The 22,032-nt window shown below is 37.7% G+C and overlaps 1 protein-coding gene across 6 annotated transcripts in view; it reads left to right on the forward strand.

Annotated features, from left to right (window-relative positions):
- Sorbs2 (sorbin and SH3 domain containing 2) overlaps positions 1-22,032 on the forward strand; it is a 209,765-nt gene that overhangs the window by 159,594 nt on the left and 28,139 nt on the right. For 2 of the 6 annotated variants that reach the window (XM_019206849.2, XM_010619774.3), the window contains 6 exons: positions 1,896-2,033; positions 4,387-4,443; positions 9,171-9,220; positions 12,093-12,280; positions 18,276-18,364; positions 19,635-19,681. In XM_019206849.2, the coding sequence (XP_019062394.1) occupies positions 1,896-2,033; positions 4,387-4,443; positions 9,171-9,220; positions 12,093-12,280; positions 18,276-18,364; positions 19,635-19,681 (569 nt within the window). Of the gene's footprint in view, positions 1-1,895; positions 2,034-2,634; positions 2,719-4,386; positions 4,444-9,170; positions 9,221-12,092; positions 12,281-14,650; positions 16,238-18,275; positions 18,365-19,634; positions 19,682-22,032 lie in introns of all 6 variants that reach the window. The other 4 variants (XM_033765408.1, XM_033765407.1, XM_019206848.2 and 1 more) reach the window with 3 other exon arrangements.

A 22,032-nucleotide genomic window follows, 5' to 3' on the forward strand; every position in this document is an offset into this window, starting at 1 on the left:
GGGGGGTACATTTAAGGTATACAGTATAATGACATTCATCGTTGGAAATTTGTACATTTACATAATCAATCCTGGTTCTCAATTTTCCCCATCCCCCTGCCCTCCCTTCAGCCCCTCCCACCCTCCCTATCTATGAAGATTTTGTTTCCATTATCTTTCATTTTCTCATATTAATTCCCTTCCCTTCTTCCTTTCCCCTACCCCTCCTATTTCCCCTTTTTTTTTTTGCCCCTTTTCTTCCCATCTCACCTTATCTATTATACCTTTTAGTCCTTATTTACACTTTCAGTTTCTCACACCAGAGAAACTATTCAGTATTTACACACCTGTGTCCCATTTATTTCACTTAAGAGTATGGCCTCAAGGTGCATCCATTTGGCTATAAATGTCTCTAATTTCTCATTTTTATGGCTGAGTAGTTCTCCATTTTATTTTGAAAGCCACCATTTTCACTTGATCTTAGCCAAAAGGCCGAGAAGCGATGAAAGCCACCATTTTCTTTACCCAGTCTCCTGTTGATGGGCAATTGGGCTGCTTCCAAGTTTTAGCTATTACAAACTGTGCTGCTGTGAACATGGGTGCATTTCTTTACTGTGTTCATCCAAACACCAGCTCTAGAATGTCATCAGAAATACTGTATAAACCCATGCTCACATTGTTTTTATTGCCTGGCATCCCATCATGAATGTTTGCCAGCGTAACTACACAGCCGTCATAACTATAATCGCTTCATATATGTTGGACAACATGGCCCTTGCACAATTTTGTTATGATCTCTCAAACTTTTCTATCATTGTATGTAATTACTGTCCCAATCTTTTATTTTAAAAATGTTGAAACAAAATCACATCACTAAAAACAAGTTAGATAGATATAATTTATTGTCAATGTCAATGGTATTCTTAACAAAACCCTTGTAAGTGCCACAGGTTGATAAAACACTAGAACAAGTACATGGCAGGACAGTGACTTGTGTGGGAATGTGGAATTTTTCCAAGCTCCCCACATTACCAACCTTACAGAGCATTTCTTTAGAACTAAGTTGTAGCTACTCGGTGGAAGGCCTTGAGCGCCCTTAAAAACTGTAAGCAAACTGCTTTGAAGCAGTGAGCACTTAGGAGCCTTCCTGGGATGAGTCCTGGGTGTCACAGCTCTTCCGGCTTCTAAGAAACCAAATAACTTTTCTTAGAATTTTTTCTGACTTAATATTCTCTACTAACCAACTGTTCCCCATTTAATTAGTGTCATTTGATAATTATAAAGAAGTAGTAATACTCGTGCAGTACTTTAAATATCCAGCTTTAATACAAAATCTACAGTCTGAGTCCACCCAGTCAGACATGTATTATTTGAAAACATTAAGTGTATATCGGTGTGTTAAGTAAACAGTCTGAGTCTGTTTTCTAAAATGTAATTATATGATTTTCCTCAAACTGTTTAACAGTCCTAGTTTTTCCATCTTAAATGCAATGTTCAGAAACCATCAGCGGGGAGCAAGTTGAATTGTAAAAAGTGGCTTTTTCTCTAAATCAGAATGTTAAGGAAACCAAGGTGGGATTTTGTCCCCACTCCCTCGCATTCCCCATCCACAGCAAGTGCTGTGAAAACCTGCCTCTCCCCAGGCCCCTTACTCTAGCTGGAAGCTGGCATGAGGAGAGTTCTATTCACAGTTCCCAGAGACTCCCGACCTTCACATCCTTACAGGGATCCAGCAACCCCTCTGTGGTCCCCACCCGTGTGGTGTCCGGTCGACACAGCGGGCCACTGCGCCCTCCTGAGACGTTTCCTCTCCGCTGCTCTAGTCCAGGACGCAACGCACTGTTGGCCGGGGTCCTCTGTTCCTTCAGGAACCCTTACTTAATGAATCAGTGTGTGCTTCACCCTCTCTCTTACAGCCCCCTCTCCCCACAACTCCGACACCTGCTCCGACGGCACCTGGCCCGAAGCCTCTTTCCTCCTCGCCCCACGGAGAAGCCGCGCGTAGTCCCTCCCCTCCGCCCCGGAGTGGCGCCCCGGCACCCTCTCCCATCCGGGTGAGCTCCTTCCTTCTTCAACTGTCTAATGCCGGTCGGGAACCTCAGGGCTCGCCCTAGATCCTCAGCGGCGGAGAAGGCGCAGTCAGAGGCTGGCTACTCTGCACCTCCCTGCGCCCTGGGCTCCTCGCTGCGCCCCAGGCGCCTCCAGAGCCTCGAACCCCACCCGGCGCGTCCTCCTAGCTCTGCTCACCTTTTCCCGGCCCCAGCCCTGCCCCAGGCTCTCCAACTGCCTGCTCCCAAGGGAACCGTCTGCAGGCTGCGGACCCACGTGCTGGGCCTACCAGTCACCTTTGAGGACAGGGACGATGGTGCCACATAGGAGCGCCCCCCCCTTCCCCAGGGTCACAGCCATTAGGAGTTTTCCGGGCCTTGGGGAGAGCGTTAGAAAAAAATGGTGGACCTCGTTGCCGTGGACGCTCACCTTCATACCCTGATTGTACTTGTTTTACTTTACCTCCTCCGTTCTCTGCTGCTGAGAGTTGGACGCGAGTCATGCATGTTTGCGTGTGGATGCGCGCGCGTTTTTCGTGCCACACAGCGTTTCCCTCACTTCGCTCAGTGTGCCTTTTCCCTCCCTTTTCCTTCACATCTGCTCTAGACTGATCGCATAAATCCAGATGACATAGATTTAGAAAATGAGCCCTGGTATAAATTCTTTTCAGAACTGGAGTTTGGACGCCCGGTAAGTGAGGCTAGACTATTACTATAAAACAAATTAGGAGAATGTTTGATTTATAACACATAACTATGATCACAGGAGAGAGGTGTCACGTATCGAACCAGACTTGAACGTGTAACACCCGCTGAGATGTGGTTTGCCTTAACCGCATTCACTTCCACACCACTGCTTTAATGTGCTCAGACCCTTCTACATGGTTTTTCTCCCCAAATCATGCATTAGGGTTGCTTTATACATAATTAATTGCAAATTTGGCATGTTGTAATTTCTACTCTGAAATATGTGGGCAACTGTTTAGCTTGATAGATTTGTATTTGTTTACAATTCATTTTGGTTAAGTTCAAACAAGAGCACCTACCTTGGCATTTATAATAATACTCATCATATTACTGTAGCCCTCATTTGCTGAGAAACCACCAAGCTCCTGGAGAGTGCTGGGTTCTGTACCCATGAACTGTGATTCCTCCTGAAGCCCCTCGGATAAGAAGAAATCAGAGAATTTGCCCAAAACAGTAAGAGGCAGAGTCAGAAGTTAAACCCAGGCCTGTCGAAACAAATACCAAAAAATTTCTGGGCAGTTTTGACAGTTATGTGCTGTAATATCCTACCAAAATATTACCCATAGGAATGTAAAGAAAGGAACATTATTCCTTATTCGGTTGGAAAGCTGCCACCACATCTCTAATAATCCCCAACCCCTCAATAGAGGTACCCCCCTTGTTGGGGATACAGAGTTGTCTCAAGCTTCAAATAACATCCTCCTTTAATAATTAGAGTTTTATTTAGGAATTGTATCTACCAACAGCAATGCATTAAATGTGTCAGTCACATGCTTTATGAATTTTAAACTCATGTTACATGCCAATTACATAACACAACCGTTTTTATTAGATACCAGAAAACATGATCTTTCTTTTACCATATCATATCCAGATTTACATACTTGTACACTGAACACACGTTACATATTAGGTGGTTTTGGTATTCCCTTTTATCCACTAAAACGCAAAGTAGATTAGGTTAGATTAGTTATATTTTATTGAACTTAATCAAATGTGACTGTAAATGAATATAAACCAAATAATTTTTCTAGCATTTCTATTACCTACTAGGAAAAATATTTTCTCTCATCTTTTTCTAATTTGCTCTGTAGTATTAGTATAAAGGCATTTTATTTCGGAGGAAAAAGAATCCCTAGCCTTATTTTATATGTACTGCTTTATTATTAATTAGAGAGTTTACAGGGACCATACCAATTTCAGTAATGAGTGTAAATTGTCAGCATTTTCTATAATCATTTTCAGCCACACAGCGGAAACTCACCAGCATGCTATATCCGCTTGCTCCTTTGTATGTCTCTAATAGGCCTTGCATACCTCTGTGGCCAAAGATTAGGACTGCTAATTTTGATTTGAGAAATGAGTTTATAAATATACTAATGGAACATGAGCAATTTTTGCTCAGTGCTTGAGAATATTTACAACATTGCACGCTTCCTCCTAGGCTACCCCATTTTGCTCCATTCATGTCACTCTGTGTGTATCTGGTGCTGTCAGCGCTTAGTTTCTAACTGTTAAACTGTTGTCACTTTTCCACATGTCATTCCTTGCTGCCATTGATTCTCCTCCATTCCATCTCTACACTCTGCTTATGTGGTGCATCTACATTCAGCCTCCTAAAAAGGCTCTGGACTATGTTCAAGATCATTCTTCTGGTGTTTCCAATGAGGTAAAAACAAATTATTCTCTTTTTTCAGATCTCAACCTTAGAAGGTTGCTACTTAGAAGGTGCTACTATTCTGGTGTTTCCAATGAGGTAAAAACAAATTATTCTCTTTTTTCAGATCTCAACCTTAGAAGGTGCTACTGTGACTCTGCACATCTGTGCCATACAGTTCACTATACTGTCTGAGCTAGTTCTGGAAATCTCTTTTTGTATCAATTGTTTTGTATTATCCAGTATCATTGCCTAGCCATTAATTATGCTGAAGTTGTTGCCTATTTCTGAACTCCAAGTCAGTAATGATTCCAACTATAATCTTCAGTTAAACTACTCAGAGAAGGGTTGCCTTGATGGAACATACCTGTAATCCCATCTACTCAAGAGGCTGAGGCAGGAGTATCACAAGTTCAAGGCCAGCCTGGGCAACTTAGCAAGGCTCAAAATAAAAACTAAAAAGGGCTGGGGATGCAGCTCAGCAGTTCCTGGATTCAATCTCCAGTAATACAAATCAAAACTAAAGACCAGTGTAGCTTTGGTATTCAGCAGCATGAAGCTCACATATGAAAAATATTGCTCTTATTGCATTTGTAAACTCTCTGTTTTTATTAGGCTTGCATAAAATATTATCAGGCCTCTCAAAGATTTGTTGTTACCATACTTGGAGATACAGAATAAGGGTTTAGGTTCTTGGATACCCAGATGCTTGTATCCCATGTATTTCTAAAATTTGTTTTTATTCTTCCCCTTTCCTCCCTAAATACTTATAATCAGAAAAGAATAGGTCTAAAAAAGATCTGGCATGTATGTTACAACTTCCCAACCCTAAACCCTTGACATACGTTACTAATCCTATGATCTATGGAGCCACTATAACATATCATGGCTGACACATGAGATGCAAGTCCCTTGACATCTCTAGTTAAGAATGCCTTTGAGAATCACTTGGGTGAAACATTTATGCCAATGTAAATTTGAATTAGGCTAAAAGAGCATGGAGGGGCAGGGGATTTAGCTCAGCGGTTTGGTGGCCTGCCTTGCAAGCGCAAGGACCCGAGTTCAACCCCCGGTACAAAAAAAAAAGAGCATGGAAATGCAGAAAAAATCCAAAGCCAAAGCTTGTTTAACCCTGCTCTGTGAAAATAAAAACAGAAAAATTTATTGTAGAGAGCAAATAAAGGACTCATTGGAAGACACAAACAAAAATGGCACTGTTTTGCTCTGTGAGAGAGCTCTTAGAAACAGCTAGGCTGGAAGCGAATGAAATTAACTTTCTCACAGCACTTGATTTGGGATCTAAGTGACTACAGTACTTAGTAAATAACTTCTGTGCATTAAAAAGTCTTAAATATGTGAAATTACAAAAACAAAACTTATAGAAAACATAAGCCACAGTATGTCCTACTGACACATAGCGGTGATCACTGGAATTACAAATACAAAGACTGGACGAACTGCCTATTAAAACTGATTTTCAATTTCAGATTGTTTCCAGAGTAGTAAGCCTGAAAATGTGTGCCACAACAGGAAAGTGAATAAAATATATACTAAATAAAAGTTAAATGGAATGCATTTTAAGGTATAGAATTTAGTCTTTTTTCTTTAAGACTTATGTTTTGAACCCAGGTATATACTCTGAATAAAATAAAATAAAATAAAATAAGCAAGTCTGCTGTTTATATTACCTTCGTATATGAAGAGATATTATTATTTCAACATGTGAACAACCCAAGAAAGTGTTTTGAAATTACATTGGCCGGATATTTTGATTAGATATTTCTATGATGTTTTTTAAATCAGGGCTCATTGAATACTTGAACTTCGAAAAGCATCATATCCAACTCACTTATTTTCTAGTTAAAGAAAGCGGAGTGCAAATTTTAAGAAATATGTCCAAAATCACCTACTAAGGTGGTGACCAAAAGAATAAAACACTAATCTCTTGCTTTCACTTACTTTCTTTCATATACACTTTTTACCACTTCAAAGAGATGTATTGAGAGAGCACAGACCTTTAACAAATTAATCACTTACTACTTTTTTGTCCACTACTGAATTTATATGAAATGAGTTCTGACAATATAATTATTAGACACAATAGCAGGAGAAAATTCGATATCATGGCTGTGGCAAAATAAATCACATAAAAAAGCATTTTGCTAGTAATTAAACTATTTACCATTATCTCTGGGGATTAAGAGGGGTGTGGTATGACTTAATAGCATATTAAGTATGTTAGTCTTTTAAGATCATGGTTTAGAGTATATGAAAACAAAATCCTATAAAGTATCTGGATTCTGACTTTGATAACCATTTGGAAAAATTTTTGGTAAAAGTGTAATTGATTAGAGATTATCTTAGTTATCATTTATCAAGTGCCTGGTATATTTCATCAATAACAAACATACTTTGTAGTCCACAAATGTAAGTGAAAAACTGCTATTAACAAAGAATAAGTAAGAATTTTTAGGCAAAGTTTAATCACATGATTACTTAACAGAAAGAGTGATTTAGTGTCTATCACTCTAAAAATCTTGTGTTAAAATAATACTAATATGTAAATATTTAGTAGATCATGAGAGGTAAGATGGGTTGTTAGAGCTCATTTGCAATTTCTGGGGACAATTTGCATTTCAAAATAAGTATCATTCTTATAATTATTATACAACTTATTCTCTTGGTTATCAATGTGTACATTTTACTATTAAATTAAGCTTCTATTCAGTAGAGATAAATTCAAAAACTGGTTTTAGCTTGTTTTGGTTGTGAAAATCAGTACAAGAAAGAATAATTGTAGTTTCAGGCTCTAACTTTAAAATACATTTATCAATTCTTATACTATATCATTTCATATTACAGTATTATTTAGGTTTATCATAATCTGACAATTCAAAATCTCTTATCTCTGGGGTGTTTCAAGACTGTTCCGAATTTGTTCCTTTTTGTGATCAACTGTGTTTTTTTGTAATCAACTGTGTGAAAGTACCCTGATGCAATTCACAACCCACAGATAGAAATGCTCTAAGACTCTTAAGTGTTACTCTTCTAAATATATAGCACTAATCATTTCTAAATTGTAATGTAACCCTCTGGGTGATTTTTACTTTTGTCTTTCTTCTCTACTGTTTTTCTATCTTTCCAGTATCTAATTAAGAGTGCAATAATTTAAAATAACTATGTAAGTTTATCAGAATAGTACGTTGTATTTTTCTAATTTTACATTTGTTGAAAACCTAGGAATCTTAAGTATTTTTATAAAATATGTTTCTTATAACTAAAAGGAAGGGGGATATTACCATTCTGAGAGATGTTTTTTTTTCTTCCTGGACACGGGTCCATTCTTACTGAATAAAATAGAATTAAATGAAAATATTAATTTAGTAGAAGTGAGTTTAGACTTATACACAAGGAGGCATGCCAGATTGATCTATATAAAGAATTGCAAAATTATTTGCCAGTGTTTTAATTGGTTAATTGCTATCAATTTAGCAGTTAGTACAAAGTAGAGTTATAAAAATCATTTGTAAAGTGAATATTAATATCCATTAAATAGGCTTTAGATGCTCTGGTAAAATGTTTCTGTTTGCTAGAATAAAACTTGTTAAATTTCACATTCCTGGATGGCATTTTTTAACTTCCATACCGACAAATATTTTCAAACTAGACTTTCAGTTTTTAGTCAAAACTAAGTCTATCTAGGATGATGAATTGGGCATCTGTGGTGACCAAAGCTGTACCTAAAGCCATCATACCTTTCCCCGTGTGTGCTAGACATCACATCACTGCCACTTGCAGTGTAACTCGGATGTTCAGGAGCTCAATACTCATCCTCTCTTGCCTTTCAGATAATTTAGCATCTGTCCCAGTGAGTGGACATGAGAAACGAAAACTTCCTGCCTATTGTTTTTGCTGTTTTTGCAGTATACTGTTCAAAATAAAGGAAAACGTTTAAAGAACACATTTTAAAAGCTATATTTTGATTTATTAGATTATTTATTTTAAACTAACCCTAAACTCACCTTATTTGAAATTTATAAATCTGTACCTGATTGAAGACCAAGGTAATTTGGTTCCAAATGAAATTCTATGGATTTTATTAAAATGTTATGCTGACAGAGATATTTCACATTCTGCTTATATGTTGTATTTTAGAGACAAAACTTGAGGCAGGGGAATGGGGAAAAAGTAAGAACCAAGATTGATTACGTAAAGGCACAAATTTCCAACAATAAATCTCATTCTATTGTGTACATTAAATGTACCAATAAAATTAATTTTTAAAACTTGACAATGACAAAACAAAATTATAATGAAGAGTTATGTTTTATAAGGTCTGAATTATGACTGCGAATATCTTTTTAAAAAATCAAACCTTTCATGTAAGAAATTTCTTACAGTTGATCAAAAAAGATTCTGAAGTTAATGTTGTGGTGTAATTTCAGCTCTTTATTCATTTCAGTGTCGCTGAGGAAATGTTATTGATTCTTATTTTCTCTCCATGAAATTAATGCTTGATAATTTAAATGATGCAGTGAAATGCAGTACAGTACATCAGAGAAAGTAAATAGGGAAAAGGTGGAAATCAGTTTCTTTTTGGGAAGACATTTTTGTAATAAATGATACTTCCAATCTCAATATTTATAATATTTCTTTCACAATACCGAATTTAATGTTGATGGACAAATAAAATATGTCATTGTAATCATTTTCATGGAGCTATTATTCTGTCTTCACAGGCCTCCATATATCAGTCCTCTGTAGACAGAAGCCTGGAGAGGCCCAGCAGGTAAGAAAGTGTGTGTGTGTGTGTGTGTGTGTGTGTGTGCGCGTGTGTGTGTAGAAGAGTCTATGCCAAATTTTTCAATAATTATATTATTCAGCAAAATGGTGAAGATTATGCATAATTCATCATAAATACTATGCCTCGTGAAGTTGATTTGTTTTTTCTGCATCATTGTATACTATCATATTCAAGAATTTATAAAACTAAAGTGAAATAATTCTAGATTCGTTCATAGACTGCTAAGTTCTCTTTCTTGTCTTTGCTTTAGTCAGTTTTTCTCCTTTAAATGGGGATTAGACTAGTTGGGTAAGATGGTATGTGTAAAATTTTTATAAAGTAGAAAATATTATACATGTATTTGTTAATCATTCCCACCACACAAATAAGAAAGGCTCTTATTACTGATATATGATGTGTATAAGTACATATTATATAAGTACATATCAATCCAGTGACAGTACTATGAGGTAAATACTATGTCCCCTTTATTTCTGAAGAAACTAACACTTAGGCTCACTAACTTGTCACATCTCCACAGTAAGAAAAGAGAGAAACAAAGTAGAATTGAGTTGAGGTAGCATGCCACTCAGTCTGCTAAACGTTAAGTTCTGTTAGCAGGCTTTAAAATATTACTGAAATTCAAACATAGTTCAATAGCAGTACTGAATATCAAACATCCAGGCATATTGTATCATCAAATATTTCTATAACATTAATTTTCCATTCTATCAATTTCTATCAACATCAGTAGAAAACTACGAGTCGGGTCCTTCATAAATTGACTTCATGATTGCTATGCAACTGAATTAGTATTGCAAAAAAAGGAACTCCACTAACCTCCTACTTTTTGTGTTTGCACTGAAAATGTATGAAATATTTGAATTTTAGAGCTCCAGTCTGACCTAAGGGCTTACTGTGAAGACAAACAGACCATCACATGGCACGATAATCATGCCATCAGTCTAGGAGATGGACACCCTCTTTAGGAGGATGCAGACAAATACTGAGTACTGGCTCCAATTCTGTGTTTCTCAGTCTGGTGGGTCCAGTTCGCTCATTTGTATCACATCTGTGATAACCTGTTATACTGCATAGGTTTCTGTATGGGCTGAAATGAAACAAAGATATAAATAAAACACATAGTGTCCTGCTGAGATCCATAAGAACCATACCTAGAATTGTCACCATTGTTTACCTAATTCTATCCAGCAATTTGACAGAACATATATACCATACCATGTGTCTCTTCATTCATTCATGTTTTCTTAAGCGATATTGCATTCAAACTCAAAACTTTGAAAAAAAATTCCCTGCTATCAACACCACTTTACACAAACACTTTATACAAATAGTTTATTTGCTGTCCACATTATTGGTCATTCATTATTTAGACGGAGAAGGTTGGAATTCCAATGTAAAGTCTTCCAAAGCTAAGGCTAAGGAAAATCTTCAAGTAATAATAATTTTGAGGTGATAGAAACTTGTTTTGCTAGATGGCTTCCTTTTATCCAGTTCTTGCCTCCATTTTGGCACACCCTCCACTCCAGAAATGTTCATGTTCCTGGGACCCTCCTTCATATAAAAAAGATATATATGTCACAAATCATAAGACTGAAACATTGGTAACATTATGTTCACAATAGCAGAAATTTACTTTAAAAGTTGATTATAAACATATGCTCACACACAAAAGAAAAACTTGCACATGGATGCTTATAGCTGCTCTCTTCATACTTGCCAACCCTTAGGAGCAATCAACGTGCCCCTCAGTAGATGAAGGGATACACAAACTGTGGTACATCCATATAAAGGGTTATTAAGCAAGGAAAAGAAATGAACCATCACACGATCAAAAAATGGAGGAAATTTAAAGTGCATTACTTAGTGAAAGAAGTTAATCTGAAGAGGCTACACTGAATGACCCCAACTGTGACAATCTGGAAAAGGCAAAGCATGGAGACAATAAAAAGCTCAGAGGTTCTGAGGCAGCAGGAACAGAGAAGAATGGAAGAAAAGGTGACACACAGGGAATCTGACGACAATAAAACCACTCTACACAACACAGTAGTAATGGACACATCTCATCAGACACTTTTGAAACCGTAGAGCGTATAGCACACAGCATGAATCATAATGTAAACATAGACTTAGAATGATGACATGTTAGGGTAAACTCATCAATGGTAGCGACTATGATATACTGTAGCTCGGTGGTGCCAAAGCCTGCCTTGTGAGCACAAGGTCCTGAATTTGATTCCTGGTACCAAAAAAAAGCTGTACTAATAGATTTAAATAATAGGGGAAAACATGAGCAAGAGAAAAGAAAGTTGGTACAGAGCAACTCTATACAGTTGTTATTCAATATCTACTGAGAATTGCTTCCAGGACTAAAGTCTATGGATACTCAAATCTCACATAAATAGCATAGTATTTGAATATAATCTATGAAGTCTTCCCATATTCTTTATCTCTGGGTTAATTATAATGCCTAATTCAATATAAATCCTACACAAATACTTGTTACATTGTATTGCTTGGGGACTAATGATAAGAAAACAAATCTTCAGTGCAGACACATATTTAAATTATTGCAGCCCACAGTTGGTTGAAGAACCCTCAGAAATGGAGGACCTGTGCATTACAGTCAAGTTTTACGTAAGCCTGAAACTGTCCTAAAAACAATGAGATCTATACATTTCTTTAAAAAGATGATTCTAAAGAAATCATTTTGAATGTCAAGGGATGAATTCCTCATAATGCAGTTTTGGGGGTGAAGGGAATTAAATTGCTGTCTCTTGCATTTTCTACCAGTCTTTCTAGTGCATTTGCTAACCTCTTGCAGTGCCAGTCACACTGATACTGCCCCTTCTTTCAGTTCTGCAAGCATGGCCAGTGACTTCAGGAAACGGAGGAAGAGTGAGCCTGCAGTAGGTCCACCCAGGGGCTTGGGGGATCACATTACAAGCAGGACCAGCCCCAGTAGGGCAGACCTCCCAGGATCAAGCACCATGATGACAAAGTCTTTCATTAGTTCTTCTCCTTCTTCACCCTCAAGAGCAAAAGGTGAGCACTGATAAACAACAATTTACTCATTTAAGTTTTAGCCTGTAATACATATGAGAGCTATCATATGATAGTAATAATGATATATTCTGGCTTGTACCACAGGGTCTCAAATAAAACACAGCTTCAGAACAATATCTTTGTTTCTACACAGTCTGACTCAAACTAGTGAACCACTTGGATGGTTCAAAGGACCTAGACTAGCATCTATTGAGGCTTCATTTCTCCAGTTATTGTTTTTTAAACAAGTTCAAATAATTTGCTTTCAAATCAGCAGAGATAACATTTATAAGCATTACAAGTAATAAAAATTTTCTAACTTTAGTATAATGAGCAAATTAGATATACAGACTGATATAAATAGAGAAATTATTGCCTAAAACATCCATTTTTTTAAATTTTAGGTAAAAAATTGTCTAATCTATTAAAGTCATTTATTTAAGCATTTAGTCCATATTTTGATCAATCTTTGTGTATGCTGCAGAGTATTCATTTATGTTCTACCCCAAAACATAGTGGACAATTCATAGCAGTTTCAATTTAAAATTGTAATTGGTTTCAATTCATAATTATAACTGGTTTCAATTCATAATTATAATTTAGAAATCAACAAGCTACGTTTCCAATTTCCTGTCTCCTCTTTGGAAATGCAGAGAGCTAACTGTTGAAAGAGAATTAAGTCACTCATTCTGGTTTCTGAAAGATCATTTAGAGTATTATTGCCTTGGGGACAGGAATGTTTCAGAGATGGAGAGACAGGACTGAACCAATTTCCACAGAGCCCTAGGGCCATACCAAATTTGGAGCCCCATGATCTCCTCCAATCTCTTGGAGTTGGAACAGAAGAGAGAATCATTTTTAAATGTGTGAAGAAAACGAGCTCTAGCAGAAGTTTCCATGAAAAAGGAGGCATTCATCTACACAGACCAATCATAGGCACTAAAGCAGTTGCCACTCAGCAGTTAAGCCAATTAATAGTTGAACTGTATACAAAAGGTAGACTGGTAGAATAACTGACTGTTTAGTCCAGAGTCTGGGCCCTTCCAAGTCCTAGTCAAGCTGTGAAGAATGGCTGGATGATTCGGAGGAGGGAGCCCCATTCCTTACTCCTTTTTTGTGTTAACAGAGATACCTTTTTTGGCCTCCACTCATTTACACAAATACCTTAAGATAACAAGTAAGTCATGAAATGCCATTGATTCATTATTCTTGGCTACTATCCAAAACTTGAAAGGATTCTGACAAATTTAAATGTCTCTTTTATCATAGGGAGTGTTAAGTCAACTTCCTTTCCCAAAATACTACATACCAAATTAATGTGCTTGTCTGCTTTTGAAGAACTGAAGGAACATAAGTCATTAGTTGTTAAGAGAGATATTTTCCTTCATTAAGTTTTATTTTAAAGAAGAAAATGTCCTGTTAGATGTAATCTGGCCTCTCAATTACTAGATAATTCAGCAGAACAAAAGCAACGAATATTTCCATACATGTTCCAAATTGAGGTCAAGTTTAGCTTTCTGTTTCAAATTGAAATGAATGAATTGAACAAATTGAAATGAACGGTTTAATAATTTTTAAAAACTTCTCCATAAAAGAAGCATGATTCATTTACCTCTAATGAAAGTTTACATTATATCCAGTTATCTTTAAAAGAACAATGTACCTAATGAAAGGTTAAAGGTGAGCAGTTAAAGAAGTAAATTAGTTTGTTTAAAGAAGATCTAGTTATTTTATTGTTGAAAAAATATTGGAAGTAATAGTTCACACTATTTTGATTTTGCAATTTTAGAAAATACTTTTCCTTCCACCTTCTTCAATCCAATGCCCATGAAAAATTATTTAGTATAGTTATGAGCATATTCATTAAATGTAAAATTATAATTATTTTTTACCTATGTATCCCATAAGTCAAATGAGCTTCAAGTCCTCATCCTATTAAATTGATTTAAGTCTATAATGATTTGGGCATGAATTGTTAAACCTTTAAATTACCACCAGGGCATGCTATTAGCTTAAGAGATATAAATGTTTTGTTTCTGGTTTTTTTTTTAATACCATATTGGCAGAAAGATGTATGAATTATGCGACAGAAATAAGTATATTAACTAAGCTAGCTACTTATTATATATGGTTTTGTTGACTCTAAAATCTGTAAGGTACACTCATGGAAAAAGTATCATCATGCCTATAGAATTAGACCTTTTTCCTCTAAAATTGAAGCTACATGTGTTAACGACCAGTGTCTAGATTAAGCCACACTAACTGGTTTCTCTTTGCTGTGCTGTCTGATACTGACATACTCTCCTCTCTTTGTGAACCTTTTAACCTCTCTAAACATCTCTCTCCTGCCACGCTGCTCTGGATTAAAAGGTGGGGATGATAGCGAAATGTGTCCATCCCTTTGCAGTTACTCAGGGCTCCATGGCACCCCCTCCAGTGAGTTAGAGTACTGTAGTCCTTATGGACAGCATCTGGATGTCCCAAGGGACTCACAAAGGGCCATCACTTTCAAGAATGGCTGGCAGATGGCCCGGCAAAATGCAGAGATCTGGAGCAGCACTGAAGAATCTGTGTCCCCCAAAATCAAATCCCGTAGCTGTGACGATCTCCTAAACGATGACTGTGATAGCTTCCCTGACCCCCAAACCAAGTCAGAAAGTATGGGCTCCCTGCTATGTGAAGAGGATTCCAAAGAGAGCTGCCCCATGACCTGGGGTTCCTCCTACATCCAGGAGGGTCGAGGTAACAGTAGATCAAGGGCTAGGTACAGGTCAGCCCACAACGCCCCCGGGTTCCTAAAAATGTACAAGAAAATGCACCGCATTAATCGGAAGGACTTGATGAATTCAGAGGTGATTTGCTCGGTGAAGTCGAGAATAATGCAGTATGAAAAGGAGCAGCAACACAAGGGCCTGCTCCAAGGATGGAGCCAGTCCTCCACGGAGGAGGTGCCCAGGGACATGGTACCCACCCGCATCTCAGAATTTGAAAAGTTGATTCAAAAGTCAAAATCTATGCCAAATTTAGGAGACGAAATGTTATCTCCTGTTACCCTCGAACCACAACAAAATGGTTTGTGTCCCGAGAGGCGATTTTCCATTGAGTCTTTGCTGGAGGAAGAAAATCAAAGCAGACATCCTTCTCAGGTTCAACGAAGCTACAAGTCTAAAGCCCTGGTGCCAATTCACATCGAAGTCACCAGCGACGAGCAACCGAGAACTCACACGGAGTTTTCCGACAGTGACCAGGATGGAGTTGTGTCTGATCACAGTGACTACATCCACGTGGAAGGGTCATCCTTTTGCAGTGAAAGTGATTTTGATCACTTCTCATTCACATCCTCTGAAAGTTTCTACGGATCCAGCCACCATCATCACCATCATCACCATCACCACCATCGGCACCTCATCAGCTCCTGCAAAGGCCGGTGCCCAGCCTCCTATACTCGATTCACCACAATGTTAAAACATGAAAGAGCTAAGCATGAAAATGTGGAGCAGCCCAGAAGACAAGAAATGGACCCCGGCCTGTCCAAACTTGCATTTCTAGTCAGCCCTGTGCCTTTCCGGAGGAAAAAAAATGTGACTCCCAAAAAGCAGACTGAAAAGGCAAAATGTAAAGCATCTGTATTTGAGGCTTTGGACTCTGCCCTTAAAGACATCTGTGACCAAATCAAAGCTGAAAAGAGAAGAGGAAGTCTGCCAGACAACAGTATACTGCACCGTCTTATCAGTGAACTGCTGCCAGATATTCCTGAAAGGAACTCATCCCTTAAAGCTCTGAAAAGGAGCCCCACGCACCAGCCTTTCCCCCCGCTGCCTCACGATGGTGCTGTTCACTGTCCGCTGTTCCAGACCGATTGTGGGAGAATGCCTCACAGTGCCTCTTTCCCGGATGTGGACACACCCGACAACAGCTACCACCCCCAGGACCGTGACGGTGCGCTCAGTCTCCAAGGTGGATGAACTTTCTGTCTTTCTTTCCATGTGGTTCAGATACCCACCCTCCAGCTCTCTCATCTCCCATCCCCACATCTCATCGTTCCTGAGCTGTGAGACCACTTGGCATCGTTATGTGTTTCCGAGCAAGTGTTTGTTGTGCCAGCGTGTCTTACTATTTCTCATTTGCCCGTGAAATATGTGAGCTCCGTGTGTGGCTTAAAGTCATCATCGATTCACAAAAATTTACTCATTCAAAAGTGAAAGGCAAACATTTTGTTTGCTAGGGTTATAACTGTTACGTTGGGACAATAAATTGAACGATTTACCAAATTGAAAAGACTATTTCAAGGCAGAAATTGTAAGTGAATATCATTATACTTAGGGAGAACTTTCTTCACTGTAAAATTAATCAAAACCAATAGTTTTACATAATCCTTAAAATTGTATAGCTATTCACTCAAATATCTCTATAGGAAAAAAAAGAGACACAATTTTAATTTCACATTAGTGTTATTTGTGACTCAATTGTTGATTACCATTGTACAAATGTACTTATTTTATTAGTTTATTTTTATTGTTTATCTTTGCCTTTACTCGTGCTATTCAACATGCTTCAAATACTCGTTAGGATTTTTAAAGTCAATTTCAACAAGTGGAAATTTTGACACTGAGACATGGAAGAATGTAACTTTTCAGTTAGCTACCTTGTTCCCTTTTCTAATACCTGATACAAGCATGTCTCAATGCTATGTGCAGATAGAGTACATTATTGAAACACTACTTAAGGAGACTTCGAAATGCACTGCAAAAATATTTTGTTCCTTAACAAAACATTTGCTTTTCAGTTATGTGCAGTCCAAGAAAGGAGGAGTTTATATTCCAAGTAATCTAAAGTAAAAGTAATCTAAAATGTTTAGTCATTATAAGATCCTTATGTTCATAAAAGTATATTAATTTAGAATGAAAAACATACTGTACATATCCTCTAACTTGGATGAAAATAACTAAGTTTTACTTGAAACATCTGCGGCCATGTCACCTTCATAAACCTAAAGACACTGAAATTCACAACTTACAAGAAGTTTGACATGGGTTGTGCAACTAATTACTCACTTGTAAGTAATCAGTTCTTCCATTTAGTCAAAGTAGTCAGAACATTTAAACCTTTTCTTCTTATACATCAGCATTTTAAATTCCTTCAGAGATGGATAAAATAATTTATATTTTAGTGCTTCTTGTTATTTAACATAACTAAATTCATTAAAGAGATAAAAGAATTGACAAAAAAATTCTATACCATAAACTGTTAATATAGTTTCAATCTCTAGTTACACTCCCACGTATAAGTCATAAAATGTGTAATAGTAAATACAAGATACTATTAAGGAATATTCTACTTTAAGACAAACAAAAACCTCAATATTTCATTGGCTATGTGGCAACTGATATGACTGTTTATCCCTTTGTGGTTTTAAATAAATCTTACTTTCTGATAAGGTGGTTTCTCAACTGGGCACAAGGGAAGGCCAGAGCTGGGGAGAGGGCACCGCCACAGTCCTGTCTGCATCATTCATTCTTTGGCTTTTTTCATTTCCATTGCTGCATTCTTAAATTGTTTCACAAATGTTTCTGTTTCTACAAATTGCTGCTATTTTCAAATTCTCCATGCTCTACTGGCCATCTAATAGTAATTATAAATTGGAATAGAATAGAAATAGCAGTGAAAATATTTGATATGAAAAATCCCTATTACTATGAATTATCTACACCAGGCACTACAGGGTAATGACTCAACAATTAGCAATTATATTTACCTACATGAATATAATGCATCTGCTAGCTCAAATAATTTTCATTTTGAAATATTCTAGCTTTGTTTGTTTCTTATCACTTATAGTTATCAGTTAGCTTTATATCCATATTTTCAATAATGGTGTCTTTTCCAATATGGAGAATGAGGAGCTGGGGGAAGAGTTACCTCGGAGAAAATAGCTGACCAAATCTTCTTTGAACGAACGGGTTCTCACTCTGACCGACCGTCTCCTTTCCGACAGACCGAGAGTCCCCCAGAAGTTACTCGTCCGCTTTGACTGACTTGGGGAGAAGTGCACCACGGGAAAGAAGAGGAACTCCAGAAAAAGAGGTAGTGCATGATCAGCATTGGAGTCTTTTAAAATGACATACTTGATAAAGCCCTGGCCAGTAAAGCTTACACCACAAATCAATAAAGAACCCAGATTGAAACATGAAAATAACAACTGAGAAATAAAAAAGAGGTTTTTTGGGAGCCTGAGCCTAGGACTCAAAGCAGTCTGCACTCTGACCACAGCACCCATCCTACTTCACTTGCATCTTTAAGTGACACATGCGAATCAACATTTGTGGTCTAAAAGAGTCCTGGATTGATTGGGCTGCCTTGTTGAAAGAAGAAATTTCCTTTATAATTTATAAATCAATATAAATTCCATGCAAATAATTTTTTCTAGTTAATTTTTGTAAAGAGGATCCCTGAAAAAAATTTTAACAGCCAATTAGTAGCACTGCCCCTAAGAGCCATGCACCAACCGATTCTTAGTGCTCTGGTCCTTGACTCTCCTGGAACCACGAGGGTTGATGGAAACTGAAAGCCAGTCTTGGGCTGACAGTCAGTCACACTAGGAGGACCTCACAGGTGTCTGACAGACTCCAGTGGCTGTGGGACATGAGAAATTGTCCAGATTTTCAAAGTTCTCTAGACTCACAGGGAAAGAGACTGGGGTGAAGGAATTAATGGCTGGTGTGGAAGAAAGAGCCATGGATAGCTATAGGGTACCGGCGGTGTCACATAGGTTCGTGTGCCCAAGTTTGAACATGAGCAGGTGTCACATCACACCCTAAAGAAAGGGTCTGATTGGCAGCGTTCTGATTGGTTAACCATCGGGCATACAGATGATTGCCCATGTACTTTTAGCCACTATCCAGCCTCTCAGTAATAACTGGGCTAAAGGTTCTTGACTAAAATGTTTATAAATATTTAATAAAGGGGATGATGTCTTCCTTCATGGCTTTTTGTCCTTTTATTGTAATTCAGAGTTGTGTCAATCCACATAGTTATTGACCCTCCACAATTGTCCCACAGGAAACCTTTGTAATAGCCAAAATTACATCTAAGAATCTTCTGCAGGTATTTTATTAGCCTATTATGGCATTAAGATACCTTAGTTCCTAAGGTTAATATGATTGTGAAGAGGTCAGCTATTATATCCCTATTATACCTTAAATGCCCAAATGCAAATCTAATTGATTTATTTATTTATAAGTTGCACATTAGATTTATAGTGTGTGCATTTATCACCCCTGAGGTCTTGTTTTCCTGTGAAACTGTAAGAAATTCAATTTTTAAATTAGTGCTGATTATTTACCTCTCTTTTTAGAAACTGCCTGCAAAAGCTGTTTATGATTTTAAGGCTCAGACATCTAAGTAAGTAAGATAAGTATTCATCATATGATTTCAGTTGGCTTTAAACTATGCTAGTAATACATTAAAAAATAAATACTGCAGTGGGATGTGTTATAAATAAGACCTAATTCCCAATTCAAAAATCCACTCTAATCACCTTGTTCTTTTGGAATTACTAATTAGGATAGGGAAATTTTATCTCCATTTTGAGTTTAGTTAAAACACTGAGTCTTAAATTATTTTAAGCATGTTCAACAGAAAAGGAAGAATCTTTGTGTCTAGAATTTTTTTAGTATGTATGCTGCCAGAGCCAGCACTGTGTCTAGAATTTTCGTGTCAAGATGTAATTAAATGAGAAAAAAAGATTTAATTAAAAGTAAAGCGATGAGGATATTTTAGTCACCTTTCTATTGCTGGGGTAAAATATCTAACATACACAATTGAAAGGAGAATAGGTTTATTTTGGCTTATAGTTTCAGAGATTTCAGTCCATGATTGGCTTGAAGGCAGAAACAAAATGGTAGAGAAAAGCAGAAAGTAGGGAACATGTCAGAGAGAGAAAGGGAGACTGAGGCACGCCCCAATGACCTACTCCTTCCATCCCGGCCCATCTCCTAATAGCCCGTGCAGCTATGAAATGATCCACCGAAGCGGTAAGCACTTTCAAGATCCAACCACCTGGCTAGGCCCCGCCTCTGAAGATGGCTGCATTGGGGATCAAGCCCTCAATACATGAATCTTTGGAGGACACTTCACATTTAAATCATAACGGGGGCAATTAACCCTAGCTGGGGGAATTTGATAGCATTCATTTGTCCAGCTGTATCAAACATAGTCTGTGACATCAATGACTAGCACTGTGTGCAAATGTTCCTGTAGTGAAATCTCTGGCTCTTGCTGCTCAAATCTGGGAGATTCTGAGCACAGTTACAGCCGGTGGTTCTTTAATGTTGGTACTTTCCTAGTCCTGTGTCGTTATTCCTTTTATCCTGTTATTTTAGGAATTCCTTCACCTAACAGGATGTGGTTGGGGAAGGTTAGTACTGAGCACATAAGTAGACTTAAACAAGAAAGACTTGTGTAGATCTTTTGTAGCTCACATGCACAAAACTTGGAATTCAATATTGAATTCAAGGTAAATTACCACTAAATTTAGTGTTGTTCAAATTAAAATATATATAATCAAAAAAATTTTTATTTAAAATGCATATAATATGAATCATTACTTCAAGAAATTGTGTCTGATAGAAGACATATAAAAAATAATGCCACTTGGAATTTGATATTGATCATATAGAGAATAAACTAAGAGAAATACTGTTTAGAAATAAAATATCAAACATGGCTTTAATCTGGTGTAAAAACTAAAATTCGAAGAAAATTTATGTCATCTTTTTGACTGAACAAGTAACCTACTAGTCAGTTCTCCATTACTGCAGTGAAATGTCTGATACTGTAGACTTAGGAGGAGAAATTTACTGCGTTTCAGTTTGGAGGTTTCAGATCACGAAGGGGTGGATCTACTGCCTTTAGGACTCTTCTTGAGGAGGAGAGCAGCACATACTGGCAGGGAGTATGTGGCAAAGCAGAGTCATTCACTTCCTATTCAGAGTGCAAATGAGGGGTAAATGACCAGGACCCACCGTCCCCTTCGAAGACGTCACTCCAGCGACCGGGGGGCCTCCCAAGGGCCCCACCTCTTAGGGTCTCCACTCTGTCCCCGTGATGCTGAGCCGAAGACTAAGCCTTTCACCAGTGGGCCTTTGGGTCCAAACTACCGGGCAGCTTCTGCTTTGTTTTGTGCACTCTGGGCACAATCACCTGGGCGTGATGTGAAGATTTCTATTATATGTTTTATGACATAAAGCACATTTTTTTCTTCTTCATGACAATCAATCAAAAACTTATTTAAGCACATACTTCCCCAAGGAATAACAAAGCATATAAAATAGGAAGGGTGTCTGCCTAAGACTCAAGAAGTGTTTCTTCAAGTTTTAATAATTAAAAAAAAAAAAAAAACCTTCAGCTGGGGATTTAGCTCAGTGACACCGCGCTTGCTTTGCAAGCACAAAGTCCTAAATTCAATCCCTGGTACAAGGACGAAATAAAAAACCTTCAAAGAAGAAGATGCTATGTGATCCTAAGGACAGGTGCTGGGTTACCGCTTGCCTCACTGGATCGTGTGGGCTCCATGAGTAGAGCCTTCAACCTCTTCCATGGGCACATCAGGGGACGTTCCGGGAAACCAGGCTGCCTGTGGGAGAGCGAGCAGCTGCCTGTCACGGGCTAAGGGTACCACCCCTGCCTTTCACCAGGCGATGAATAGGCCTCCTTCACCAGCGAAAGTTAACTGTGCATGCCTCTGGAGAAAG

The sequence above is a fragment of the Fukomys damarensis genome, unplaced genomic scaffold, assembly GCF_012274545.1.
Source record: "Fukomys damarensis isolate Sample0158 unplaced genomic scaffold, DMR_v1.0_HiC HiC_scaffold_18, whole genome shotgun sequence".
Taxonomy (NCBI): Eukaryota; Metazoa; Chordata; class Mammalia; order Rodentia; family Bathyergidae; genus Fukomys; species Fukomys damarensis.